At 47.6% G+C, this 27,919-nt stretch overlaps 1 protein-coding gene across 3 annotated transcripts in view; it reads right to left on the bottom strand.

Annotated features, from left to right (window-relative positions):
* Positions 1-27,919, bottom strand: part of LOC139276002 (RNA-binding Raly-like protein) — a 783,670-nt gene that overhangs the window by 145,617 nt on the left and 610,134 nt on the right. For all 3 annotated transcript variants that reach the window (XM_070893323.1, XM_070893332.1, XM_070893342.1), the window contains exon 5: positions 18,214-18,327. In XM_070893323.1, coding sequence (XP_070749424.1) covers positions 18,214-18,327 — 114 coding nt within the window. The remainder of the gene's footprint in view (positions 1-18,213; positions 18,328-27,919) is intronic.

The following is a 27,919-nucleotide window of genomic DNA, read 5'->3' as shown; positions in this document are numbered from 1 at the left end:
AATTGACATCGTGACGGAAGAAAGATGGCGCCCAAACCACGAGCTGAGGTGCTGAAGAAAAAGATGGCAGCGGCCAGACCACGAGGTGCAGTGCTGATGGAGCAACACATGGCACCAAGCGAAGAAGAGGTTTGGGATAAAGATAGCAAGGCTCTCTTAAAGGAGGCCTGCAACTCACCACGCTTAAAGGGATAGTTTCACATTCCTAATCAATATAATAGCAACTGTGAGTTAGATGTAAAAAAATGTGTAATTGATGATCAGACTTGTGTACATGCAATAAGCAAAGAAAAGTCACACGTTTGCGATCGGAGCTACAGGTTATTTACAATGAATAATGAAACGTTGTGCGATGTAGGATTTCAACTGCATACAGTCAATGCAGCGGGCAAACACCCATCGGGAGCACACAGGTCCAGCGAGCTACCCAATGCTGTAGCCTGCGTCCCTGGGACCAGAAGGATGCACCACGGAGTGTGGCCACAAGCAGCTAATATATACAAGCTGAAGAGCAAGTGATCTCAGGAGGGCAATGGCACCGATACCCTGCCCCCGATCAGCTCCACCTCTCAGACACCCGATGGCACCAACCGCCATGAGCCTGAAAGAGCAAACTGCACTAAGGCGCAGCCCCCTGACCCTATCGCTACCAAGGCCACACCCAGGAACAAAGGGTCATCCGCAATTGTTCTCCCAAATGGGACTGAGACCAGCCAGGATCCCAAACCAAATAATGCCCAGGCAAGTGACTCAGCAGTTCCCTGTGCACTGCCAGACGACTGCTCCTCATGGAGCAGCAGTGACCCGAGGCGCAAGGAGAGGACAGGGAGGTCACTGCCTGACGCTAGGAGCAACAGCAAAAACCCTGAGAGCAGGCAACTTGAGCCAACCAGGTTCCCACTGCCAGCACTGTAAGGGGTGGTTTGCAGAGGGTCAGCTTTCCCTTCTGACCTTATATGAGCGGTTCTGAATCGCTCCCACACCCTTGGTTCTAGACACTGGAATTATGAAGGGACTGTGACAGACTTGGACAGACAATCGGTTTCAAGGTAGGAAGCAGGTATGGCTTTATTGTGTTTAAAAAGAAGTAAAAGGCACACCTTTAATAACACACACAGATCAATACACACTGAAGGGTACAACACATTGAATAAAATGTCAAATTACAGCCTGTGGGGAAAAGAATACAGCTTAAACTCTAAATGGGGTAAAGAGGAGAATGCAGATACATTTACACAAGTTATCCCAGCCTCCCCCCTCGTCCCAATTCCCCTAACTAACTAAGTTATAGCTCTCAGGGTTCAGGGACGATGCTCACCAATACCTTTAGACAGTTGCTGCTGAATCACGGTTTCGGGGTTCGCTGCACTTGGCCTTCTAGGCGAGCCGTACCCCGGACAGGACTTCGGACTGCGTAGTCTTCAGTTGGGGTGTGTCCGTTGATGCGGTAAGTTGCGTTTTGGATGTATGGGATAAGTACCCACTTTCTTTGGTTTTAGTTAGTCCTTTTAGGTAATTTCTCACCCGTTGGCCATTCAGAAGTAGATTGCAGAGTGGAAATACAGGTCGATTCTTTGGTTTTTGCTGAGTTGGTTTTGGTTAGTCGTTTCGCTGGTTGTGGTAGCCCGGGTTGTCAATTTGGTTGCTGACAACCTTCCGTTTCGTGGGCCTCGTGCTCGGTCGGTCCTTGACGATTTCTTGTAGTTTCCTTCACTACTCCATTTCTTCACTTCCCAGCTTCAGCTGCTTGTTTCTGTCTGTGTTCAAGTCTGTGCGAATTCCATTAGTTTCTGTGTCCTGCTAGTCTGCGTGCTGCTCCTCTCCTTGTAAAAACTGGGGGATAGATATATCCCAAAAAAAGGCTCTGTTATCTCACATCAAATCTCTTGGGCTCTGTTTAAACTGTACTGTCCATTGATTTTCAAATGTCTCCTTTGTCTGCAGTAACTCGATTAGGGTGTGAGAATGTGCTATCACTGGTTTTGCATTGTTTTAGGATTGTCCAGTTTCTTGACCATGATTTCCATTGTGCTTGATTGGGTAATTCGATTATCTCTTAGAGGGTGAATAGTTCCCCCAGACAGTCTGGGGTCTTTAATACACGAATTTGCTTCAGACGTTGGCTCCACCTCCTGTATTTGGTAACTCTTTTTCGCAGCCAAAATGTTGTAGAATCTTAAAATTGATATGCTCCTTCCCATAGATGTTTAGGGGATCTCAAGCTTCTGTAATTTAGGTCCATTTTGAATTCCCTTTCTTATGAGTCCAAACACTGGGGGGGGGGGGGTCTCCATGAATGCATCCCCTTTTATCCCCCACAGGCTTCGTCTGCCCCTTTAAACTCATTTTAAAAGCCCAGAAAGGGATTCTTCTCCTCTGTAGGGGAAAGGTACCTGGAATCTTTGTGAGATATTGGTAAATTCTACAGCACTGGGTACCGCACCGCCACCAGACTACCTGGACACCATCCAGCAGTTCTGGCACTAGTTTGTCCTCATGCACCGGTGCTGACCCCAGCACTGATTCCAAGTATATTCCAAGTATGTACCTCACCATTCAAATGTACTTGCCTCACCATAGTACCACGAATGTAATACTGTAATTGCAATTTTTTTTTTAGACTTGAATGTATATGAATGTAATGAGCCAATGGCACAATCTGTATGTAGGGGGAGAGAATAGAATGGTCATGGACGCACAAGCAGAAACTACCAGCACCCCTACTGCCAACGAAACACCACCTATGCACCCAAGATGGAAACGATCCTCCAAGGGTCAACCAGATAGAGCTAAGCCCAGAGCATCGTCAATGCAGAGGCGATTTGCACGAAGGACTTGGGGGGGAGTGATGTCATGTATCCTACATGGTTACTGCTTGTACTATTACAAGGTGTGCCACCAGAGGGCACTGCAGTGGGAGACTTGTAGGTTACTTGTACAGGTGTGCCAGGCCTAGTATAAAAGGCAGGCCACCATGTGTGATCCTCACTCTGGAGTTACATTAAATGGACTAAGGTCACTACAGTTCAAGCACAACACATTGTCTCGTGGAGTCATTATCAGAGCATCTGATGACATAACAGATTCGACAAGCTCCTGTGTCATATAGGTCGACATCAGATCCAATTTGGTGAATGACTTTCCCCCGGCTAGCGTTGCAAACAGGTCATCAGCCTTTGGTAACGGGTACTGATCCTGTTTCGAAACTCGGTTGATCATAACCTTGTAGTCTCCACAAATCCTGACAGTGCCATCACTCTTCAGCATAAGAACAAAGGGACTAGCCCATTCGGTAAATTCGACCAGTGAATTAACTCCTTCATGTTGGAGTCTGTCCAGTTCGATTTTGACCTTCTCCCTCATCATGCACGGGACCGCCCGGGCTTTGTGATGGACGGGTCTTGCATCCGAGTCCAGGCTCCCATGAAGTTGCCGATACTCAGTTCAAACAGCAAGGGAAATTTGCTCAGCACTTGAGCACACGAAGCGTCATCCACCATGACAAAACTTTAACAGCGTTCCAGTTCCACTTTATTTTTTCGAGCCAACTCCTGCCGAACAGCGTTGGACCATTGCCTGGAATGATCCACAGCGATAGATCATGAACCGCCCCATCGTACGACATCTTGACTGCTGCACTTCCAATCACTGGTATGAGCTCTTTAGTGTAGATACGCAATTTTGCATTTACTGGACTCAGCTTGGGTTTCACGGCCTTGGTGTCCCACAGCTTTTCGAAAGTCTTCTGGCTCATAATTGACTGACTCGCACCCGTGTCTAATTCCATAGATACCGGCACGCCGTTCAATTTTACTTCAATCATTATCGGTTGGCTCTTTGTCAGGAACGAATGTACATTATACACTTCCTCCTCAGGTATCTCGGGTTGCATTGCCGGATCCGCTCTGAATCGGTCATCATCATCCACGTGGTGTGTCGCAGCACGCTTGCTGAGCTGCGGACACATCCGTTGAGGGTGCCCCATTTTTGCACAGCCTCTATAAATATACTGCTTGAAATGGCACTGATGAGGCCGATGATTACCCCCACAATGCCAACAGGATGAAATCGGAGTCATGCCCAATGGCTACAGCTTCGAGCAGCTACAGGTTTTGCAAACACAGTCAGATAGGCCCTGCCAGGTGCAGCTTTGCCAACCAACGACACAATCTGGTGCATAGTACTTGCATTGGAGTTCCGACTCTCAGGTCGGCAACAAATTCCGCCACGTCCTGGCCCTCAGAACGAACATGCTTGTAAAAGCAGTATCTCGAGATAATGATGCCTTCTTTAGGTTTGAGATGGTCCCGAATCAGAACACGCAATTCCTCATAGGTTTTTTCCATTGGACCACAAACCGTGAGGAAAACCGCCCTGCATCTAACTGCGTCAGCGTCTTCATCTATCTTGTTGGCCATGAAGTACTGGTTGAGGCGATCTATAAAATCCTCCCAGTCCTCTCCCTCCACGAATCACTCCAGTATTCCAATGGTGCTCCTTTTTTTATGTGCGTGAAAGTTCGTATTGTGCCTCGTCGCCAAATGTTGCAATTGCAATAATTCAATAGACTTAGTACCGTGAACTCAATCAGGTGCGACCTGACGCTACTTTATTAGCTCTCAAAGTGAGGATTAAACACGGAGGCTTTCTTTATATACAAGGGCTGCACGTGCGTCTCTGTGGCTCAATGACCTCCGACGGTCGCTCCCCCTGGTGGCAGGTAAACCCAGGCGGCAGGTAAACCCAGGCATACATACATTACATCGACCCAGGTGATCAAAACTAGTCCAGGAGATCACCCTGGCCGTATTCAATTCGCTGCAGTACTTACCATCATATCTGCGTCAGCCAACAAGAGGTTATCCAGTCTAATCCCACTTACCAGCTCCAAGTCCGCAACCCTGCAGGTTAATGCCCATCAAAGCACCTTTTAAATGTGGTGAGGGTTTCTGCATCCAACACCCTTCCAGGCAGTGAGTTCCAGACTCCCACAACCCTCTGCGTGAAGAAGCCTCACCTCAAATCCCCTCTGAACCTTCCACCAACCACCTTAAAACTATGCCCCCCTGTAATTGACCCCTCCACCAAGGGAAATAGGCCCTTACCATTCACTATATCCAGGCCCCTCAATATTTTGTACATCACAATGATGTCTCCTCTCAGCCTCCTCTGTTCCAATGAGAACAAACCCAGCTTATCCAATCTGTCCTCATAGCTAAGATTCTCCATTCCAGGCAGCATCCTAGTAAATCACCTCTGCACCCTCTCGCGTGCAATCACGTCCTTCCTATAATACAGCAACCAGAACTGCACGCAGTACTCCATCTGTGGCCTAACCAGAGTATTACACAATTTAAGCATAACCTCCCTGCTCTTATATTCTATGCCTCGGCCAATAAAGGCAAGCATTCCGTATGCCTTCTTAACCACCTTATCCACCTGGCCTGCTACTTTCAGGGATCTGTGGACAAGCACTCCAAGGTCCCTTTGTTCATCTACACTATTAAGTGGCCTACCGCTTAATGTGTATACCCCTTCCTTATTAGCCCTCCCAAAGTGCATCACCTCACACTTCTCTGAATTCAATTCCATTTGTCACTGCTCTGCCCACCTAACCAGTAGATTGATATCCTCCTGCAGTCCATGACTTTTCTCTTCACTATCAACCACACAGCCAATTTTAGTGTCATCTGTAAACTTCTTAATCATACTCCCTATATTCAAATCTAGATCATTGATGTATACCACAAAAAGCAAGGGACCCAGTACTGAGCCCTGCGGAACCCCATTGGAAACATCTTTCCAGTCTCAAAAATATCCATCAACCAGTACCCTTTGCTTCCTACCTCTAAGCCAATTTTGGATCCAACTTGCCCTGGATCCCATGGGCTTTAACCTTTGTGACCAGTCTACCATGTGGGACCTTATCAAAAGGTTTGCTAAAGTCCATATACACTACATTGCACGCACTACCCTCATCGACTCTCCTGGTGACCTCCTCAAAAAATTCAATCAGGTTAGTCAAACACGATCTTCCCTCAACAAATCCGTGCTGACTGTCCCTAATTAATCCTTGCCTTTCCAAATGTAGATTTATCCTGTCTTTCAGAATTTTTTCCAATAATTTTCCTACCACTGAGGTTAGGTTGCCAGGCCTGTAATAACTCGGCCTATCCCTTTCTCCCTTCTTAAACAAGGGTACCACATTAGCAGTCCTCCAGTCCTCCGGCACCATGCCCAAATCCAAAGGGGTCAAGGCCTCTGCAATTTCATCTTTTACTTCGCTTAACAGCCTGGGATGCTTTTCATCCGGGCCTGGGGGCTTATCTACTTTCAAAGCTGCTAAACCTCTTAATACCTCCTCTCTCACTATGTTTATTTCATCAGGATTTCAGCTGTCCATTTTCAAGGGGCTTTTCTTGGTGTGAAGCTTAGCCCACATAAACAAGATCAGAGGAGGTACGCCCTCTAGTTACCAATTGACCTAGCAGAAGAAATAGGTTTCCGCTAATTTACCTTATCAAATACCTCATATTTTAAACACCACTATCAGATCTTCTCTTAACCTTTGCTGTTCTTTTGAAAAAGGTCACAGTTTCTCCAGTCTCTATTCATAGCTAATGCTTTTCATCCCTGATATCACTTTAGTAAACCTCAACATGGCCTTGAAATTCTTCCTAACGTAGACTCGCCAAAGATGGACACAATGATCCTGGAATTCCGACGTCCCGGGTCCGTACGGACCGGGAAGGCATCAGAAAAGCCGTTTTTCAGCACGCAATGCGCATGCACTGAAAACCGGCTTTTTCGATCTGTCAAGTTACTGGCTTGATAGATCCTCCGTATCTCGGGTGCGAGGACACTTGCAGGGCAAGATTTCCGATATTTACAAATATCTTGCCCTGCAAATGTCCTTTAAAATCTTGCGCCTGAAAAAGCAGGCGTATAGCCTATTTTTACAGGCACAAGTGTTTAAAAATACACAATAAAGTTATAAAAACACATTTTATTGTTAAAAACCCTCTCCACTACGGTAAATTTATTTTAATGCTTAATTAAAAAAACTTTAAAACTCGGGAAAATATATTTTTTTAGAACAACTTTAGTTTAAATGAATGTTAAATATGTAGTTTACTTTCTATTTTTTATTGTGTTTTGGGTGTTTGTGGGGGGGGTTTCTTATTCATAGTAATAGGAGTTCCGGACATTACGGAACTCCTAATACTATGAATGAGAATCTATACCACACTTGATTGGCTGCTGTCTCCAGCGCCCAGCCTGCGCACGTCCTGCGATGCGCAGTCACGAGAGGCCTCAGGCTCGGAAGTTCCAACGGGCGCAGCAGCAACAGGTAAGTGCGCATCTTTTTTTCTCTTTTTTTGTCGTTTGCCCGTGGGAAGAGCTCAACCGGAATTTAAGAGCCAATATTATAAGTTAAGTATGCTATATAAAAGTCGTCCTCACGGATTAGGGATGTCAACGCTCCAGGATAGGCCTGGAGTCTTCAGGAATCGAAGATTAATCTCCAGGATGCTGCTGCAAGCAAACAATTGTGTTTTTATTCATTTTCTTTGAACACTTCTGTTTATTAGTTATAAAAATATTGGAGATGGAAAAAGGCTGTTAGATGACAGTCAATAAGCAGCCAATTGGGCAGGAGTTCATGTGACGACACCTTCAGAAATACATTCAACTAAAGTTGGCAGCCCTGTAACAGATATATGCCCAAGATGGGAATTTAGTGGATTGGTGAAACCAAACCTTCATCCCATCATTGTGAAGTGCACCACATTTGTTCTCCTGTGTACTCTGTCACTTTTAAGTCTTCAACTATACAAATCATAGCCTCTAAAGATTATTAAACGTCAATTGTTAAACAATGAATAAAACAGGCTCTGTAAAGTCAGATATTTTTAATTAAGTCAGGCACTGATATGCTTGGACAATTAGCACAATCAGCTTTACACAGACTATTGCTGAAACTAAATGGCTTGATGGAGGAAGCTTCCATTGCAGTTACACACATTCACTTGGTTCTCCACCCCCTCTCTCTTTTATATATCACGACAGGTGCTGCCTGCTTCACCCTAATTGTATGAACTTTGATCAATGAACATTTTGGTTACATTTGCTTAATGCTAATCTGCTTCCAGTCAAAGAATGCTCTCAGTGCAACACATCTCAGGAATGGAGAGCGACAGCAAATTAACTGAATCTGTAAACTGGGATAAGACATACCTAAAGGATTATAGGAAAGATAAAGAAACAATTATCTCCCAGGGCCATGTAGTGCAAGTCCTATGAACGAAGACCCCCCACTCCATATAGAAAGATGGCTTAATAACAATGCATTGACACTTGTATTTCAGTAATTTGGGAGCTGACCTAGTTTTGAGCAAGTTAAGATTCCCCTATTCCAAAAAGGTAATCATAAATAAAAGAAGCCAGTGGATTTCTATAGATAGTATCACTGTTGAAGTAGCATGACCTCTTCTAGTTCTCATTCATCACAACGGGAACTAATTGCAACAATGATAGGCATGGAAATTGGACAAGGCCCGAAACCTGGCACAGAAACATAATACTGCATGTTAATTTAAATAATACAGGTGGAACGTTCGAAATCCAGGAACCTCCGGACCGAGGCCATTCCAGATTTCGGGTTTTCCAGATTTCGAAACTTTTTTCCAACGTCCTGAAGCTAGAAACCCCTGGGCCGAGGTTCAGGTATTTCCAGATTTCGGAATGTCTTTCTGAGGTCCCGAATCTGGAACTACCCGGGCCGAGGTAGGTGGGGGAGTGCGGCGGGTTGGGCGGCTGGAGGTTGGGCAGCCGAGACGAGGGGCTGAGGCCTTGGGAGATCGGGTGGCCGGAGGGCGGGGGGCCGAGGTAAGGGGTGGAGGTCGGGCGGACGAGGCGGGGGGCCAAGGCCTGAGGAGATCGGGCGGCCGAGGTAAGCGGCGGGGAGGTCGGGCGGCTAGAGGTCGGATCGCCGAGGCAGGGAGCCAAGGCCTGGGGAGGTTGGGCGGCCGGAGGTAAGGAATGGGGGGGGGGGGGGTCGGGCGGCTAGAGGTCGAACGGCCGGAGGTCGGGCGGACGAGGGCCAAGGCCTGGGGAGGTCGGACGGCCGAGGTAAGCGGCGGGGAGGTCGGGCGGCTAGAGGTTGGATCGCCGAGGCAGGGAGCCAAGGCCTGGGGAGGTCGGGCGGCCGGAGGTTGGGGGGCCGAGGTAAGGAATGGGGGGGGGGGGGGGTCGGGCGGCTAGAGGTCGAACGGCCGGAGGTCGGGCGGCCGGGGTAAGGAGGTCGGGCGGACGAGGCGGGGGCCAAGGCCTGGGGAGGTCGGACGGCCGAGGTAAGCGGCGGGGAGGTCGGGCGGCTAGAGGTTGGATCGCCGAGGCAGGGAGCCAAGGCCTGGGGAGGTTGGGCGGCCGGAGGTTGGGGGGCCGAGGTAAGGAATGGGGGGGGGGGGGGGTCGGGCGGCTAGAGGTCGAACGGCCGGAGGTCGGGCGGCCGGGGTAAGGGGGGGGGAGGTCGGGCGGACGAGGCGGGGGCCAAGGCCTAGGGAGGTCGGACGGCCGAGGTGGGGGGTCGGGTGGCCGAGGTAAGGGGGGTGGGGTTGGGGACGGCCGATGTAAGGGGGTGGATTCGGGCAGCTGAGGTAAGGGGTGTGGGGTCGGGCAGCTGAGGTAAGGGGGGGGGGGGTGGGTGGGGTCGGGCGGCCGAGGTAAGGGGGATGGGGTCGGGCGGCCGAGGTAAAGTGGGGAGGTCAGGCAGCCGGAGGTCGGGCGGCCGAGGTGGGGAGGTTGGGCAGCCGGAGGTCGGGTGGGCGGAGGTCGGGGGCCGAGGCGGAGGGAGGTCGTGTGCCGAGGCGGGTAGGTCGGGCGTCCAGCAGCCGAGGCAGGGGAATGTAGTGCAGTTGATGCAAGAGAGTCTGAATTTCAGAACATTTTCCGGTTTCAGGATGACCCTGCCACAGATGGGCCCGGTGTCCGGGTTCTGGAACATTCTGAATTTCGGAACTCCGGATTTCGGATGCTCAACCTGTAGTGGCATGCAGTCCAGCGCTGAACGTGCTGCTGAGTGGCTGCATGTCTCAACAGGGGGCCCAAGTTTGTGCAAGATTAGTGTCATGTATCCTACATGGCTACTGTTGGTACTATCACAAGGTGTGCCACCAGAGGGCACAGCAGTGGGAGACTTGTAGGTTACCTGTACAGGTGTGCCTGGCCTAATACAAAAGGCAGTCCACCAGGTGTGATCCTCACTCTGGAGTTATCAATAAAGGACTAAAGTCACTACAGTTCAAGTACAACACATTGCCTCGTGGAGTCATTACTAGAGCATCTAAGGACACAACAATTGGCGACGAGATTACGAACTTTCACGCAGAAATGGCTACCCTCGGTACGTTGCAGCAGTTCGCTGATGGTGATGATTGGGATGCCTTTGTGGAGAGGCTCGAACACTTCTTCACAGCAAACAACCTGGCAGGAGGCGACCCGGCCACACTGGCTGATAAGCGCAGAGCTATCCTGCTAATCAGTTATGGGTCCAACGTCTATGGCCTCTTCAGAGAGTGTCAAAGACAATGACCAAGACATACAAGGAGCTCATAACCCTGATCCATGAGCAACGTAAGCCCAAGGAGAGCATCCTCACAGCCAGACACCAGTTCTATACCAACCGACGGCCCGAAGGCCAGAAAGTCGCGAAATACGCCGCAGACCTCATGAGGCTGGCGGCACCATGCGAGTTCGGCAACCACCTCACCAAAGCTCTGTGGGACATTTTTGTCATTGGAATTGGCCATGAGGGCCTTCTTCATGAACTACTGTCGGCGGATACCACAGTCATCCTGCAGAAGGCCATCTCTGTGAGCCAGGCATTCATGACCTGGACATGCGGCTCTAGGCAGATGTTTCACCCTCAGGACTCAAACCCAGCAGGTACTGTGCACAGAGTGGCGCCATTTAGAGGCTGGACTGTAGAGCGCAAACCCTCTCAGGGAAGAGAGAACAGGCCCCCCGAGTCCCTTAACTCAGAGTCCGCCGAGTAGGGCTACTCGAGTAGCTCCATGCTGGCGTGCGGAGGGAATCACAGGGCTCACCAGTGCCGCTTTAAAAACTATGTACGCAAAGGCTGCAGCACAAAGGGCCACCTCTAGTGAATGTGTAAGAGAAATATGACTCACTGTCGATGAAGAGTCTGCAGATAGCCATGAATCCAGTGCGGATTATGAAACGATTGGCAGAGAGGCAGACCAGCCCCACGATGAGGTACATAGCATGTTTACCTGCACCACCGAATTTTCTCCGCTGAAGATGGAAGTCACGATAGATGGTGTTCTTCATGGAAGTGGGCACGGGGGTGAGCCAGTCAGTGATGAATCAAGAAGCCTTTGAGAGGCTATGGGACAATGAAGCTGAACGACCCAAGTTGGTCCCGGTTAAAGCAAAGCTGCGCACCTACACCGATGAAATTATCCTGGTCATTGGTGGCACGAATGTAAAGGTACTCTATGATGGCGCGGTGCACAAGTTACCTCTGGAGTGTTGCAGGTGATGGACCAATGCTGCTCGGCAGAAGGTGGATGGAGAAGATCCATTGGAAGTGGGAAGACTTCACCTCTCCAGTAATTGACGTTCTCTGCGCTCAGTCAAAGCAAGCCCTCACTTGAGGGTGGACCCGACACCGGAGAGCAGACCAGCACAGCACCTGAGGCACAGACTGCTCAGCACAACTGCGTGGAGATGATCCAGCTGAGACGACCTGAATGCACCTTCCAGGCTCCAGTGGCAGGACTCCGGAGGAAGAAAATCGGATCCAAAGCCGACTTCCCAGTTTCGGTGGCAGAACCCGGGGCGAAGAGGATCACCGCAGTCGACATCGTGGATGGAGGAAAGATGGCGCCCAAACCACGAGGTGAGGCGCTGAAGAAAAGGAGGCCTGCAACCCACTACAATTAAAGGTTCAGTTCCACACACTCAAGCAATGTAATTGTAACTGTAAGTCAGAGACAAAATGTGTAATCCTCGATCATGTAAAATGTGTAATTGATGATCTGAATTGTGCACATGCAACCAGCGAGGAAAAGTTGCGCGATCACGATTGGACCCACAGAGTTTCCATCATAAGTAATGAAAAGTTGTGCGATGTAGGATTTCAACTGCACGCAGCCAATGCAGCAGGCAGACACCCATCGGGAGCACACAGGCCCAGCGAGCGTCCCGGGGACCAGAGTTATGCACCATGGAGTGTGGCCACAAGCAGCCAACACATACGAGCTGCAGAGCAAGCGACCTCAGCAGAGCAACGGCACCGATACCCTGCCCCTGATCGGCCCCCGATGGCACCAACCGCCACGAGCCTGAAAGAGCAAACTGTGCTAAGGCGCAGTCCCTAGACACCACCGCCACCAAGGCCATACCCGTAAACGAAGGGTCACCCGCCACAGTTCCCCCAAAGGGGTCCGGGACCAGCCAGGATCCCAAACCAAACACGCTCAGGCCAGCGAGTCCGCAGTCCTCTGTGCACTGCTAGGCGACAGTTCCTCAGGGAGCAGCAGCGACCCAGGGTGCCAAGAAAGGACAGGGAGGTCACAGGCACCTGTGAACCGGCTTGACGCTAGGGACCACGGCAACAGCCTCAAGAGCAGGCAACTTGAGTCAACCGGCTTCCCACTGCCAGCACTGGGCACTGCGCCGCCACCAGACTGCAGGGACACAACCCAGCAGCTCTGGAACTAGTTTGTCCTTGCGCACTGGTCACTGCATAGATAAGGTATCTCACCAGTCTAACTAACTTGTCTCACAATGGAACCACAAATGTAATGCAAACCTGTTTTCCTGAACTTGAATGTATATGAAAGCAATGAGCCTCCGGCATAATCTATATGTGGTGGTGGGTGGGGAGGGAGAATGGAGTGGTCAGGGACACACACAAACAGCAACCACCAACACTAGGCAGCAAGGGCTACCCGCAGGGAGACAGGCGCACCCGCATGACCAACCTCCATGGAGGAGACGGTGCTGGAGATTATTGCCACAGACTTTGCTGACACTGGGCCAGCGGCGGGGCCGAAACAATCAAAGGTGACGGTATCCTCATCCCTAATCCTTCTTCTCACATCACACTTCCTCCTCAACCCACAATCTTTTCTGATTTACAAGCTGCAGATGCACTTCTTTCTTTACCCTCTCCCTTCCCCACAACCCTACCCTTGTGCCTTTCTCCTTTTAGATATCCAAGAACTGCAACCTAGCCAGGCACTGGTAGAGGAGCAGGAACTCCAAAAGGAAGAAGGCAGTGATGCTGAAGTCACAGCACCGTCACTCGATTTCACACTCGAAGCCACCAACTCAGATACGGGCACTCCGCATACTTTATAGGGTAGGTTAGGCATGGGATCTGCACGTGATGAGTCACCAGACACAAGTGGCATGCAGCCAGGGAGGGGGTATGGGTAGTGCACTTGTGGACCCAACCATGATGCCACCCAATGTCTGGGTGCTGTAGTGGAAGCTCAGATTGCTACCATACAAGCTCAGACTGCTGTCATCGTGGTTGTAATTACCCGTGTGGAAAGGGGCTTGCAGGGTGTCACAGGAGTCCAGCAACCTGTCTCCAACAGATTCCTAGAATCGCTGTGGCGCCGCCCTAAGGGAGTGGCAGTGGCTCTGTGGAGCACAAACCTGCTGTCCTCTCTCAGGATGCCAGCCTTTGTGCTCCCATCACTGCCACTCCACCAGTGCCCTTGCTTTTGCCTGTCAGCCAGCCAGCCCGGAATGCTGCCGCCCATATCGAGATGGTGGAGTCTGAAGCCGGGCCGTCTAGGCCCATAGCTACTCGAGGTCGTCTTACAAGGCCATCTGCAGTCTCCCTCACTGAAAGTCAGCAGCCTTCCACCAGTCATTCTGCAACCACTGGGGTAGCACAACGTAGGACAGGCAAAGGCACATGGAAAACAGGCAATAAGGGAATGCATAGGGGTGATTAGTTAACTTAGTACGTAATAATGCATGGTTTGATTTATAAATTTAGTTTGGAATGTTTGTTTTGTGGTGGGTTTTATTGTAGAAATGTGACCAAGAGGATGCTGTGATGGTCAGTAACAGAGTGAAGGTAAGGTATGGGCCTATTTGTGAATGGGGAATTGGGGTTGCTTTCATTGGTACCGCAGTCAGATGAGTCGATCACGGACAGCCCGGCCAAGAAGGGGCTGTGTTGGTTGCTTCCTCTCCGTCAACTCCTCCTCAGCTCTTCATGTATACCTGGTGGCAAGGACTGTACCCTCATGATGGCGAGGTTGTGCAGCATGCAGCAGACCACGGAGAATCTTGAGATGCACTCCGACGATTACTGCAGGGCTCCTCCACAGCGTTCCAGGCAGCGGAAGCATTGTTTTAGCACCCAATGGCCCACTTGACCTTCCGTGTGGCAGCATGGTTTTCATTGTATGCATGCGGCCCACGTCTGCTTGGGTTACACACCAGAGTCATGAGCCAGGTGGTCAGCGGATAGCCCTTGTCGTTCAGTAGCCATCCTCTAGTTTGTCATGATGGCTCAAATGCGGATGGTGCAGCGGACCGCCGCAGAATGAAGGTAGCATGACTGCGGCCAGGATACTGAGCATTGTCCTACATGATGCGCTGAGTATGGTCGCACAGCAGCTGGAAACTGAGGGAATGGAATCCTTTCTGGTAGCAGTACACGTGGCACCCACAAAGCAACGTGTGCAGTCAATGGCACCCTGCGAAAGCCTGCTATCCTGACAAAGCTGCGTGCGTGCTCTGCCTGCTTCCTAACGTAAGAACATAAGAAATAGGAGCAGGAGTAGGCCGTAAGACCCCTCGAGCCTGCTCCGTCATTTAATACGATCATGGCTGATCCGATCATGGACTCAGGTTCACTTCCCTGCCCGCTCACCATAACCCCTTATTTCCTTATCAGTTAAGAAACTATCTATCTCTGTCTTAAATGTATTCAATGACCCAGCCTCCACAGCTCTCTGAGGCAGTGAATTCCTCCTCTGAGAAGAAATTCCTTCTCATCTCAGTTTTAAATGGGCAGTCCCTTATTCTAAGATTATGCCCTCTAGTTCTAATCTCCCCTATTAGTGGAAACATCCTCTCTGCATCGACCTTGTCAAGCCCCCTTATAATCTGATACGTTTCGATAAGATCATCTCTCATTCTTCTAAATTCCAATGAGTAGAGGCCCAACCTATCAACCTTTCCTTCTCTCTTTGCATACACAGTGTATGGCAAACTGGGAGATGTTGGAAAGGTCACCTGCCCTGGACAGAGCCCACCAAATAAAAATTAATGGCCACACTCACCTTCACAACCCTTGGCAATGTTGTCCTCGTCCTGCTCTGAGGTTGCAGTTCTGCCTGCAACAGGTGGCAGATTCCAGTGAGTACCTCTTTAGTGAACCGGAAACATTGCATATATTGTTCCTCACTGAGGTTGAGGTAAGAGAATTTCTCCCTGAAGACCCTGGGTTGATATGGCCTCCTGCTGAGAGCCCTTTTCTCCCTCCTCCTCCTCCTCCCTCTTCAAGTAGCTTGTTCTCCTCTGTGTCGCTCTATTCATTCTCCCTATCATGCTGCAGGCCAAGTGGGATACAAACTACTGCACCCTTGTCAGGGATCAACTGGTCTGAGCAGAAGCCTTGAAGTAACTGCCACACCACTCCGTAGAGACTTTAATAACTTCAAATAAGGTAACAAACCAACAAATAACCTCACCAAGGGCCAGTAGAAATCAATCAGCAACTAACCTGAAAGCAGCTGATGATCCCTTTATTTAAGGGTGTTGGTGGGAGCCCTTCAACTGTGCATGTTTAACAGAGGACTTTAGCTGGAGCGTTGAGGTCAAAAATGACAGCGCTGGCATCAAATCAGCATTACACGCTGAATGATCTGCCTACCCTGCATAGTTCCGCCGCACGCTCCCAGCACCTCCAATAACAACCTCACCAAAATGGTGGTCGGTGCGGTTCACTCCAGAAGTGTGTGTGTGTGCGGCATGGACATCATTCTTGACTCAAAACAGCATCCATAGCGCTGAAAATCTGGGCACTACGGAGCCGAATTTTGCCCTCCTAGTGTCTATGGACATGTTGAATACAACAAGATCTTTAAAGATACTGACAGTGAGAATGACCAGACACAGAAGTTAATGATCAGAAATAAATATGCTTCAGTACAGAGTCTCTGTCCTGTAGTTGTAATTGATTGCTGATCTAATTTTGATGCCAAAGGGCAAAGGGATGCCAACAGATTTATCAATGCTTAGTCCTAAGTTGTCTGTAAGATGCTTAAATGCAAACTATGAAGGCAAAAGGAGAATATTTTCCCAATTTTGGCTACTCACTGGGGCGATTGTAACTTGGCCCACCCGACGGAAATAGGGCAGTAGTAGCCTTAAAATAGCTGAAAGCTGATCTTATCTTGGCTCACCTGGCGCAATGGGGTAATAGCAACCTTAAAATAGCTGTGCTGCACTTTTCCCTCTCAGATCCCGCCCACCGCCTATGTTCCGGTGCCTTCCGCGAGGCATCCTAGGGGCCTACCTTTATCAGGTAGGAGCCTCTTCAATTTATGCAAATTAGGGTCCTATGAAATACATAGGACCCCAATACAACTTTGTGGGACCACTGTGTGCAGTCTGTGCTGTGCACACTCCGTCCAGTTGTATTAGGAAGCGAATCAGAAGAAGCCCCAAAATGTAAGTACAGAATTATTTTTTATAGGGCCAGGAGGAGCAAAAATATATTGTGGGCCATTGCCACTATGGGCTCTCCCCTCCACAATCAGTCACCTCCCCACCCCGACCTACCTTCCTGCTGACCGTCTCACAGCTGACAAGCTGCAGAGGGATGCCTGTTCAGGGTGTGCAGTTCGCCAATGAGGCTCAGCCCTCGAAATGGACTGGACACCTCATCAGCATGAACGGCTGGGTGGTCCTCCACTGCCCACCGTTCCATGTCTAGAGTTAAAATCTGCCCCATTAATGTTGGATTGGATAGCAGCAATTAGTGACTCATAAGGTAACAAAGTTATTTAACCGGTGAATTGCCATCAATTTTGTATATGCCCTGAAAACTGACTAAAAATCCCAGTGAGGATAAGATGTACTTCAACCCTCTCAAGGCACAAGATGGTAATAAAATAAAATGCTGAAATTTGAGATATTAAACAATTACCTATTATGGCTTGCATGTGTATTCCTTGCAAAATACTGACATTAATTTGTCTGAATCATTGTTTCTTTTATGAAATATGAAGAATGGGATATGGTGCAGCACCTTTATTACATGTGACCTTTCTTTCCAAAAACATCAGAACCCGAGGGTTAAAACATCTTGGACCGAAAGTCATTGATTACTCCGAATTGTGAATGTGTATAAAACTGATATGATGAAAAGCAATTGAAAACTATTTTATTTCTTTAAAAACATGCTTTTAGACACATTAAATACCCACCCTTATCAAATAAACCAAAGCGTCATAGCTCCGGGGACACACTACTCTGACGTGTCTGGCTCAGAGGGTAACTGTATTGCAAAAATCTCAGTATCATGACATTGGGGTAAGAATTTTAATGTATTTCTGAAAAAGCATGTAGATTGAAAAATTAAGGCTTTTAAACCTAATTCAAAATACTGATCTCACCATTCCGAATACATATCCTAGGAATCTCCTCATTCTATCTCCTTCTCCCTCTGATTAGATTTCCAGGGATGTATGAAAAAAAACATTCAATAAGTGAAAGTTTAAGATTAAACACCACTGTTATGGTTCCGGCCTTGTCTCTGCAATAACTGTGAGAAGTCGTGTCACCGTACACACAATCATGGCATTTTCCTCTTTGCCCATGACATTTTCATTTTTCAGAAATGGTGATATTCATAAATTTACCCAGAATCATCTAATTCAGAAGATTCAGAATATGATTGTGTTCTTCTCATTCCGATCATAATATTCCAAATTATACTTTGAATAAAACTGACAGGCTGCTTCGAGCTTCAGCTGCTGGCATAGTTTGATTTAAAGTAACTATTACATTACGATAACATTTTAAGAGCTTGTTATGTAATGAAAGTCACTTTGAGCCATGTATCCTTCCTGTCAATGTGACTGATGGTGCTATGCTGACTTAATTTAGCACAGGATGACTTGTCTGTTACTGAAGCTTATTTCTACCCACCGGCGTCTGCCTTTTGTTGTTTCTCAATCTTCTCCAGTCTTCCTAGTAAGAAGTCAATTTTGTTTTTGATTTGGGTCAGTTCCTTCTTGATTGTCTGCAGCTCATCTGATTTCACTGGGGACAGAGAAGCGTACATTCCAAATGCATACAATTTCATCTTTGGATAAAATAAAACAACAATTCCTACAGCCTTAATTTGGTAGAACAGTTCATAAAGTCTGATCACTGCTAGGTTCTTATGATATTTGCATTTCCCATCTATTGCATGTGATACAAATCTATATACTATCATCACATTGGTTCTTTACCTCTTTTATGTAAAGCAGATTTTGCAATGACAAGCACTTGATTAAAATTTATCAGATGCAAATAACATTGTCCTGCATTTTATGACAAATGAGGCTTTTAGAAATATTATATTAGAGCTGATTTAACTCTTTACTGATACAAATCTATACACATACATAAAATAGACAAGTTGAAAAAAAATGTGCAATAATATTAATAAGCAATAACTTGTTCACCATTCCAGAACTAAAATCATTGCAATTCTAGGAGTTGAATACAGCAAAATCCTAGTAACATAGTTACATAATACCTTGGGTTTTATTTCCTTCCCTTTGGATGCAGTTCATCTACATTCAACACACTGACATTGTTTCTTCCATGCAATTTCTCATTAATACAATGGGAAATCAATTACACCTATGGAGAGATATTCTGCCCATGGCATTATACCAATTTATGGCACAACATTTTTTTTTATTCGTTCATCTCTGGCATCCCAAATTGCCCTTGAGAAGATAGTGCTGAGACATTTCAGACTCAACCTATAGGCCAGACCAGGTAAGGGTGGCAAATTTCCTTCCCTAAAGGACATTAATGAGCCTGATTGGTTTTTATAACAATCTAGTAGTTTCATAGTCACCATTACTGATATTAGCTTTTTTTAAATTCAAAGATTTATTTAATTAAATTTAAATTCCACAGCTACCATGGTAGGATTTGAACTCACATCTCCAAATTATCAGTCCAAGCCTCTGGATTACTGGTCCAGTAACATAACCACTATGCTACCGTTCCCACTATCATACATTAGTACATCAGTTTATAATCATTGCTTTAGGCTTGACATCTAAAGACTTATAATTGCTGAAACATATTTACTCTGTCCAATTTGTCACCTCTGTTTCGGCTCAAAACTAATTGGGATAGTGCAGCTGGATGAATGAATCTTGTTGATCTTGTAGTCTTTTACACTATCATTTTTAATGTGAAGGAGTTAATTTTTTACCAAATGACTGTTGTTTTATCAAATATTACTACCAAATGAAATATATTTATATCTTAAATATAACATAAATTCCCTAAAAGCTAAATGAGAAAGAGACTTCATATTTCAGATGACACAAGCAAAATGGCCTCTTAATTTATTTTGCTGTAGTTCGCAAAAGTCAAAGCTTATTTATAAGCATTGTCAATGACACGAAAACTTAATGCAGGGAACATTAAGCACAAAGTGTATCTCAGTAATTCTAGTTGTCAGATGTCAAGTACATTTACTAAGGACCAATGAGATTTTGGTAGTATTTAGAAAACAAAATTCAAATGACATCTTTAAGTCAAACCCTGAAGAAATTTGATTGAAATGTATCTTTCTTTGATATATTCAGGTAGATGTAGGACGTGCTTGATCCTTATATTGTGTAATTATATTTGGGTTTCAATATGACCTTCGAGCTGAAGGACAATAATATGTTTCATGTGCTTGTATGACTGTGTGCCGTGCTGAATACAAAGAAGATTTTAGCATTTAATTAATTGAGGGAAATGAAAAGGGACATTGAGGTATGTTTTCCCCTTTTGGTTCATTAACATTCCTATTTTTGAGATTTATTGCTGCTAATATGCTTCCATGTGAAACTTGCTGCGTTTTCTGTTGGAAGCAGTCTTTCACTGCTTTGGCAGCAATGTTAACACCAGAAATGTGTGGCCAATCCTGCCTTCCTCTGATAATGCTGGCTTCACATTTATCAAACAGTTTAACAGCTGCTTAACTAATGTTCATCCTCGCTGATGCCAACCCAGCTGTATGGACCACAGTTCTGGGCTACCATGTCTCATTTGTGCACTTGGAAACTCATTTCATGGATGAGGCTCCATCTCAATTTGTGGATGCAGTGCTCAAATGGAAAGAAGCTTTCTCGGGCTGACAGAAATCAATATCACCAAGGACAGATGCCAGCATACCTGGCACGAAGCTGCAAACAGCGTAAACACTGTGGGGCTGAAATTCGGTTGCTACCGCAAGCCGATACTGCCGAGGAGAAGCGGTAACTGGCCGCAAACGGCTGAGTGCCGGCGTTAGACGACGTTGTCACCTGCTGGGAAATTCAGTTGAGCTCTCGCCTACTACCGTCAAGGAAATCATGACATCAGTACATGTGCAATGTCTTGCTGGCGCCAGTCATACGAAATTCTGTTTTTACGCTTCATTTACCGAATGGCCACAGAAAGTAAGTGTTCACAAGTCGACGTTACAATGCCGGGACGGTATTTAAAGGGAGTTGCAGCCGGGGCACAGAGGTCGCAGTGAATACTGCGTTTTCTTCTAGCACAGTGTGTAGGTGTTGGCGTGCTGCGGCTGGTGACTACTCAGCTTGGCAACATTGCTGGGTTCCAGGTCGGATACATTGGCAAGTAGCATCTCACTGTTACCTTCTGCAACTTAATGGGGGCAGTGATGGCACACCACATCATCCTGTGGCGAAGACCTCAAAGATGCCGGCTACAGAGACGGGATATGGCCAATGTGGGTCCACGCCAGAGGAGAGGCCACAGACGTCAGGTCAGGAGGCCTTACGCACACACAGGGTTTACTGTGCACATTACTCTTACCTTGATATGTCTGAGAAGCAATGCATAAGGCGGCTGCGGTTCCGCAAGGAGGTGGCCATGGAGCTCTGCCACCTCCTGCACACAGACCTCGAAGCTGAAATCTGCACCGGGACCTCTGTCAGTGCCAGTCAAAGTGACAGTCAAAGTGACAGTAGCACTCAACTTCTATGCTACTGGGTCCTTCCAGGCTCCTGTAGGTGATATTTGCAACATCTCACAGTTTGCAGTACATTGCTGCATTTGCCAGGTGCCCAACGCTCTCTACAGCAGACAAATGGAATACATCAAGTTCAGCATGTCCAAGGAAAATCAGGATAAGCGCTCCTGTGGCTTCGCCAGGATAGCGGGCTTCCCCATGGTTCAAGGGGCCATTGATTATATGCAAGTGGCATTGCGGGTCCCACCCCACAATGGAGAGGTGTTTCGTAATCGCAAGGGCTTCCACTCTCTCAACATTCAGCTGTTGTGTGACCAAAGGCAGAGGATCCTCACTATCAATGCACCCCTGTCCCGACAGCTGCCCAATGCCTTCATCCTGCGGGAGAGCAGTGTGCCACGGCTGTTCCAGCCACCGCATGAAGGGCATGGCTGGCTCATTGGCGACAAAGAATATGGTCTTGCTACCTGGCTGATGACAACTCTCCGCAATCCCACCACCCCTGCCGAGCAGCGCTACAACCACAGGCATGCCACAACCAATACAATAGAGCAAATTAGCGGGGTTCTTGAGCAACATTTCCTCTGGAGGGACAGTTCAGTACACCCTTGATAGAGTGTCCCTTTTCACTGTTGTGTGCTGCATACTGCACAACCTGGCAATCATGAGGGGCGAGCCATTGCCACCAGGGATGGCAGCTCCACCTCAGGAAGATGACGACGATGAGGAGGAAGATGAGGAGCTTCAGCCATGGAGGAGGCAGCCTGACACTGTTGTCACTGCAAGGGCTGCTCATCAGAGACTCATCGCACAATGATTCCAGTGAATGACGTAACACATGTTGAGTGGCCAGCCTATTCACCTGACGATGTGCTGAAGACATCGCACCTCATCCTCCAACCCTGCATGTATATAAATCGCACGACAATAATGTGAAGTCTCAAAATAACCTTTATTAACAAGAGTGTGCCGTTAAGAAGCACAACATAGAGCCATCATCAACAGCAAATTATGAATGAAACAACACCACTGCAAACATAATCACCCAGAGGCAATTGCAACTATATATTCAGCTTAATATTCCAATAAGGTCAACATATATGGGCACGATGCTATCATTAGTGGGACTTGCACAGTGATTTACTATCCCTTTCCTTTTCCCCCCTCCCACGCCTATTGCTACTCCTCAATGGGGTCTCAGTGCCTGCAGCAAGGCTGGGTGAAAGTTGCTCTATTGGTGCCGTAGACACAACTGATGGCCTAGCAGGACATCCCTGAGCAGCTCAGGCCCTGGAAGGCCCGGCAGTGGACTGCACCACCTCAGCATGGGCGACAGCAGTCTCGACTGGATGGATTGCAGACAGCAATAGGTGCAAAGGCGGAATGGCAGTGATGGGAGGCGGAATTATGTCATCCTGAGCGAGGACATCACACTCCATTTCAATCGAACCGCTGCCACTCCCCCAGGGCAGAATCTCAGCATCTGGAGCAATCTGGGCGAGCACAGATTGCTGGCCTATTTCTGCACCGTTAGTTCCCCATTGGACTGATGGGAACCCAGACAGCAGTCAGTGCTTGCGTGGCATCAAGTTGACTCTGCATCAGAGCAGAGTGAGTCTGCATCAGAGCAGAGAGCGCACTGATGCCACCATGCACAGACGACATGACAGAATGCAGGCCTTGCGTGGCTTCGGCTAGGTGTTCAATGGCTACTGCCACGTCAGCCATAGCCCGGGCCAGCATGTCTGGGACCCCATGGTCACTTGTGGCTTCCAACATCCAACATCCATTTGTATCTATCAAGGAGAGGTTCAATGGGCTGCTGAGACACAAGTGCAAAAGTTGAGGTCGACTCCTCCATCCTCACAGCATTGAGACTTGCGGGCACACTTGCCAATGTACCCAACAGATTGCTGTGCATCTGCAATGATTGTCTTGCAACAACCTGCAATTCAGCCTTCTCATCAGAGTGCTGCTGAGCATCACTCAGGTGCACAATCACCCTCCGGGGAGCTGGCTCCTAGAAAGACTGGGATCAACCAGGCTTATATTCAATGGAATTTAGAAGAATGAGAGGGGATCTCATAGAAACATATAAAATTCTGACGGGATTGGACAGGTTAGATGCAGGAAGAATGTTCCCAATGTTGGGGAAGTCCTGAATCAGGGGTTACAGTCTAAGGATAAGGGGTAAGCCATTTAGGTCCGAGATGAGGAGAAACTTCTTCACTCAGAGAGTTGTGAGCCTGTGAAATTCTCTGCCACAGAAAGTTGTTGAGGCCAGTTCATTAGATATATTCAAAAGGGAGTTAGATGTGGCCCTTACGGCTAAAGGGATTAAGGGCTATGGAGAGAAAGCAGGAACTGGGTACTGAAGTGCATGATCAGCCATGATCATATTGAATGGTGGTGCAGACTCGAAGGGCTGAATAGCCTACTCCTGCACCTATTTTCTATGTTGCTATGATATTTGGGAGGAGGAACTGCTGGTGTATTGGGGAGTGGAGGGATTAGTCAAGTGCTCATTGATTTGCTGCCTCGCAGTTCTGGCAACTGGTGGGATTGGTGTCCTTGCTCTATCAGCAACCTGATCTTCCTACTCCTGCACTTCTTCCTCCCCAGATGTCTCTAGGAGTTGGTCCCTTTGCTCATGGAGGATGTAGTAGACGATGACGAATTTGGAATCTCTGTCAGGGGTGTATTGTAATACATCACCAGAAGGGTCTGTTTCAGAAGTCAGATGGTCTGCTCTATGAGAGCTCTTATAGAGGTATGGCTCTGATTGTAGCGCTCCTTACTGTCTGTGTCCAGGACCCTGACAAGAGTCATGAGTCATGTGGTCAGGGAATACTCCCTGTCCCAAAGCAGCCAGCCTGTGACCTGATGATCTTGGTGGAATAGAAGAGATATTCAGGACTAGCACAGGATAAAAGCATCACGACAACTGCCTGGAATCCAGGCAATGACCTGTGTAATTTGCTGCACATTAGCAGGACAGCGAGGGAGTGGAATCTCTTCTTGTTGACATCGATCCCTGGGTCTTCACGTGGAGCACACAAGACATTGTGCTTGGAGTCTATAATGCCTTGTACCAGCGGATGTCTGCAAGCCTGAAGCTCCAGGGGGAATGAGATGAATTGATTCCTCGTGGAGTAAAGCAACTCTGCCATATCCCCATTGCAGCAATAAACTGCAAACTGGATGATGTTGTTTATATAACCTGTCCCAGGCTGGAATGACCCTGTGGATTAGAAATGAAGGCCTACTGTCACTTTGACAGCCACAGGCAGTGCTGTCCATGCCCTGGTGCGGGGCTCCTGATGGTACTGCAACAGGTGGCACAGCTCAGTGAAAGTATCCCTTGTGAAGCAGAGGTGCCGAACATACTGCTCCTCAGTCAAGTTATGGTAGAAAATGTGGTTCCTAAATACATCATGGTGTAGGGCCTCTGGTGTCATCGCCTCCTTCGCCCTCTTCGAGCACCATCTCCTGTTCTGCGCACTTAGCGTTGCTGCTGCTCCTTGTCATCTATTCACAATGGTGGAGTCAGCAGGACACTCAAGGTAAGAGCAATAGTGCTGAATGCAATAGGGCTGCAGGAGATTAGAGATAGGGAGGGGAGATGCCACGGAGGGATTTGAAAACAACAATGAGAATTTTAAAATTGAGGTGTTGCTGGACCAGGAGCAAATGTAGGTCAGCGAGCACAGGGCTGATGGGTGAATGGGACTTGGTGTGAGTTAGGGTACGGGCAGCAGAATTTTAGATGGGCTCAAGTTTATGGAGGGTGGAAACTGGGAGGCCAGGAGAGCATTGGAATAGTGCTGAATGCCAATCATCAGACATATATAAATGCAAGTTCAACAACAATATGCATTTATAAACTGTTTTTCACATAGTACAACATCCCAAGGCGCTTCGCAAGAGTGTTATCAAACAAAATTCGACATTGAACCATATAGGGAGATATTAAGACAGGTGACCAAAAGCTTCATCAGAGGGTTAGGTTTTAAGGAGCGTCTGAAAGGAGGAGAGGCAGCGAGGTGGAGAGGTTTAGTTAGGCAATTCCAGAGTATAGGACCTAGGCAGCTGAAGGCACGACTGACAATGGTGGAGCGATTAAAATAGGGGATGCGCAGGTATATCAGAGGTTTGTAGGGCTGGAGGAGATTACAGAGATAGGGAGGGGCGATGCCACGGAGGGATTTGAAAACAACAATGAGAATTTTAAAATTGAGGTGTTGCTGGACTGGGAGCAAATGTAGGTCAGCGAGCACAGGGGTGATGGGTGAATGGGACTTGGTGCGAGTTTAGGTACTGGCAGCAGAATTTTAGATGGGCTCAAGTTTATGGAGGGTGGAAAATGGGAGGCCAGGAGAGCATTCGAATAGTCAAGTCCAGAGGTAACAAAGGGATATTCTGAAATATGAGTATTTATGTAAACATCACAATATGCGATTTGAAAATATTGAAAATGGCCAACCAAGAAGGCTAAAATTCCATGCAAGAAGTAAGGGTTAAATCATCCCTTTTATTGCTACAATAATTCAAACTGAAGTAACATTGATATAGTAATGAACTCAACTTACATTTTATACCTCACGGAGTTAAATAGAATAACTGATAGTAACCATTGAATATGAAATTTACTGGAGTTAGCAGTGGAGCTTTCACAAGTTAAATCATAGATTTTTACATCATAGAGGGAGGCTGTTTGGCCCATGATGCCTATGCCAGCTCTCTGAAAGAGGTATCTACTTGGTCCCCTATTCCTTCCATCGAATAAGTACTGTAGTAACTCTGACTGCTATGCAGTAAACATTATGACCTGTCTCCCTCAATCACAGTGTGCCACATGTAATAAGCTGACCCATACCCTTTTATTTTTTCGTTTCAAATTTTCCTGAGCCTAGTGTGCTTGTCAGTTACCTCCCTGATGCTTTTGGAATAAACTCAACAGCTAGCAAGTCCCTGTTATATCATCAAAAACATAAAAACACTTCAAATTCACTTTTATTTCCATTATTAAAATGTATATCAATATTTAACATCAGCTAAATAATTTTATTTTCAATCACTGCTGCCTATATACATGAATATCAGCTCCTCTAAGGTCCAGATTTCATCAAATGTAATAGCTTACGACTTTTGAGATGATTGTGATTGAGGGGACAGGTCACAATGTTCAGACCAGAACTGCTGCAGTACCTGTCATTAGAACCCAGATCACCAACATAATATTATTTATTCCTGCAAACAATGAAAAACATTTCACCAATTCAAAATGCACAGAACGTCCTTTTGCAATGGAACTAGTTACATGATTAAGAGAGGGAAGATAGATTATGAAAGTAAAGTAGCACAAAATATAGAAACAGATAGTAAGAGTATCTACAGGTACATTGGCCCCAAGTTTCAACATGATTTGCTCCTGATTTTTAGGAGCAACTGGTGTAGAACGGAGTATCTTAGAAATCGGAATTCTCGCCATTTAGTTTGCTCCAGTTCTAGTCAGTTAGAACAGTTTCACTTTGGAACAGAATTTCTTTTTCAAAAGGGGGCGTGTCCGGCCACTTCCGCCTGTTTTCAAAGTTTCGTCAGTGAAAACTTACTCCAAACTAACTTAGAATGGAATAAGTGAAGATTTTTGTACGCTCAAAAAAACCTTGTCTACACTTTAGAAAATCAGGCGTAGGTTACAAATCTGGCGTAGGGAATGGGGGGGGGGGGGGTTTAAAGGGAAGTTTACAAACATTAAACACTTCAGTTTTACAAATAAAGAGCCATCATCAATAATAAATGATAAAAACATCAATAAATCAACCAATAAATCAATCAAAAAAAATTATTAAGAATATAATTTAAAAAAAAATCAATAAATAAAACATTTTCTACTTACCGACTGCAGCACCGGGAGCCCTCCAACAGCGTGCTGGGATGCCCCCCCCCCCCCTCCAGTGTGTCTCTGTCAGTGTCTCTATCTCTCTGTCTGTCTGTGTGTGTCTCTCATTCTCTGTCTGTCAGTGTCTATGTTTCTGACAGCGAGGGGAGGGGGAGGAGGGGGGTAGAGGGAGAGAGGGGGGGGAGCAGAGGGAGGGAAGGGGGAGGGATGGGGGAGAAGGGGGGGAGGGGGAGGGAAGAGGGGGGAGGAGGAGAAGGGGGGAGGGGGGGGAAGGGAGGGGAAGGGGGGGAAGGAGATGGAGGGGAGAAAGGAGATGGAGGGGAGAAAGGAGATGGGGGGAAAGGAGATGGGGGGAAAGGAGATGGGGGGAAAGGAGATGGGGGGAAAGGAGATGGGGGGGGGGGCGGAAGGAGAAGGGGGAGGGAGGCTGAACGGGCCGGGCCCGAGACTTCGGGCAGGACACAAGACTTCAGGCAGGGCCCGTCCCCAGCACCAGATTTACAGGTAGGTGGCGTTGGGTCAGGTCGGGGGGAGCGCGGGTTGGGGGTGGTGGTGGGAGGGAGGTCGGTTCGGTTTGGGTCGGGGGGAGGGAGGGAGGTGAGGTCGGGGGGAGGGAGGTGAGGTCGGGTCCAGTCGGGGGGGGGGGGTGGGGGAAGCGGGAGTCGGGTCGGGTCGGGTCCGGAGGCGGGGGGCGGGAGAAGGGTCGGTGTCGGGTCCGGTCCGGAGGCGGGAAGCGGGAGTCGAGTCGG

The sequence above is a fragment of the Pristiophorus japonicus genome, chromosome 1 (assembly GCF_044704955.1).
Source record: "Pristiophorus japonicus isolate sPriJap1 chromosome 1, sPriJap1.hap1, whole genome shotgun sequence".
In the NCBI taxonomy this organism is placed as follows: domain Eukaryota; kingdom Metazoa; phylum Chordata; class Chondrichthyes; family Pristiophoridae; genus Pristiophorus; species Pristiophorus japonicus.
The sequence above is the reverse complement of the archived record's forward strand: the minus strand, read 5'-3'. Positions and strand labels throughout refer to the sequence as shown.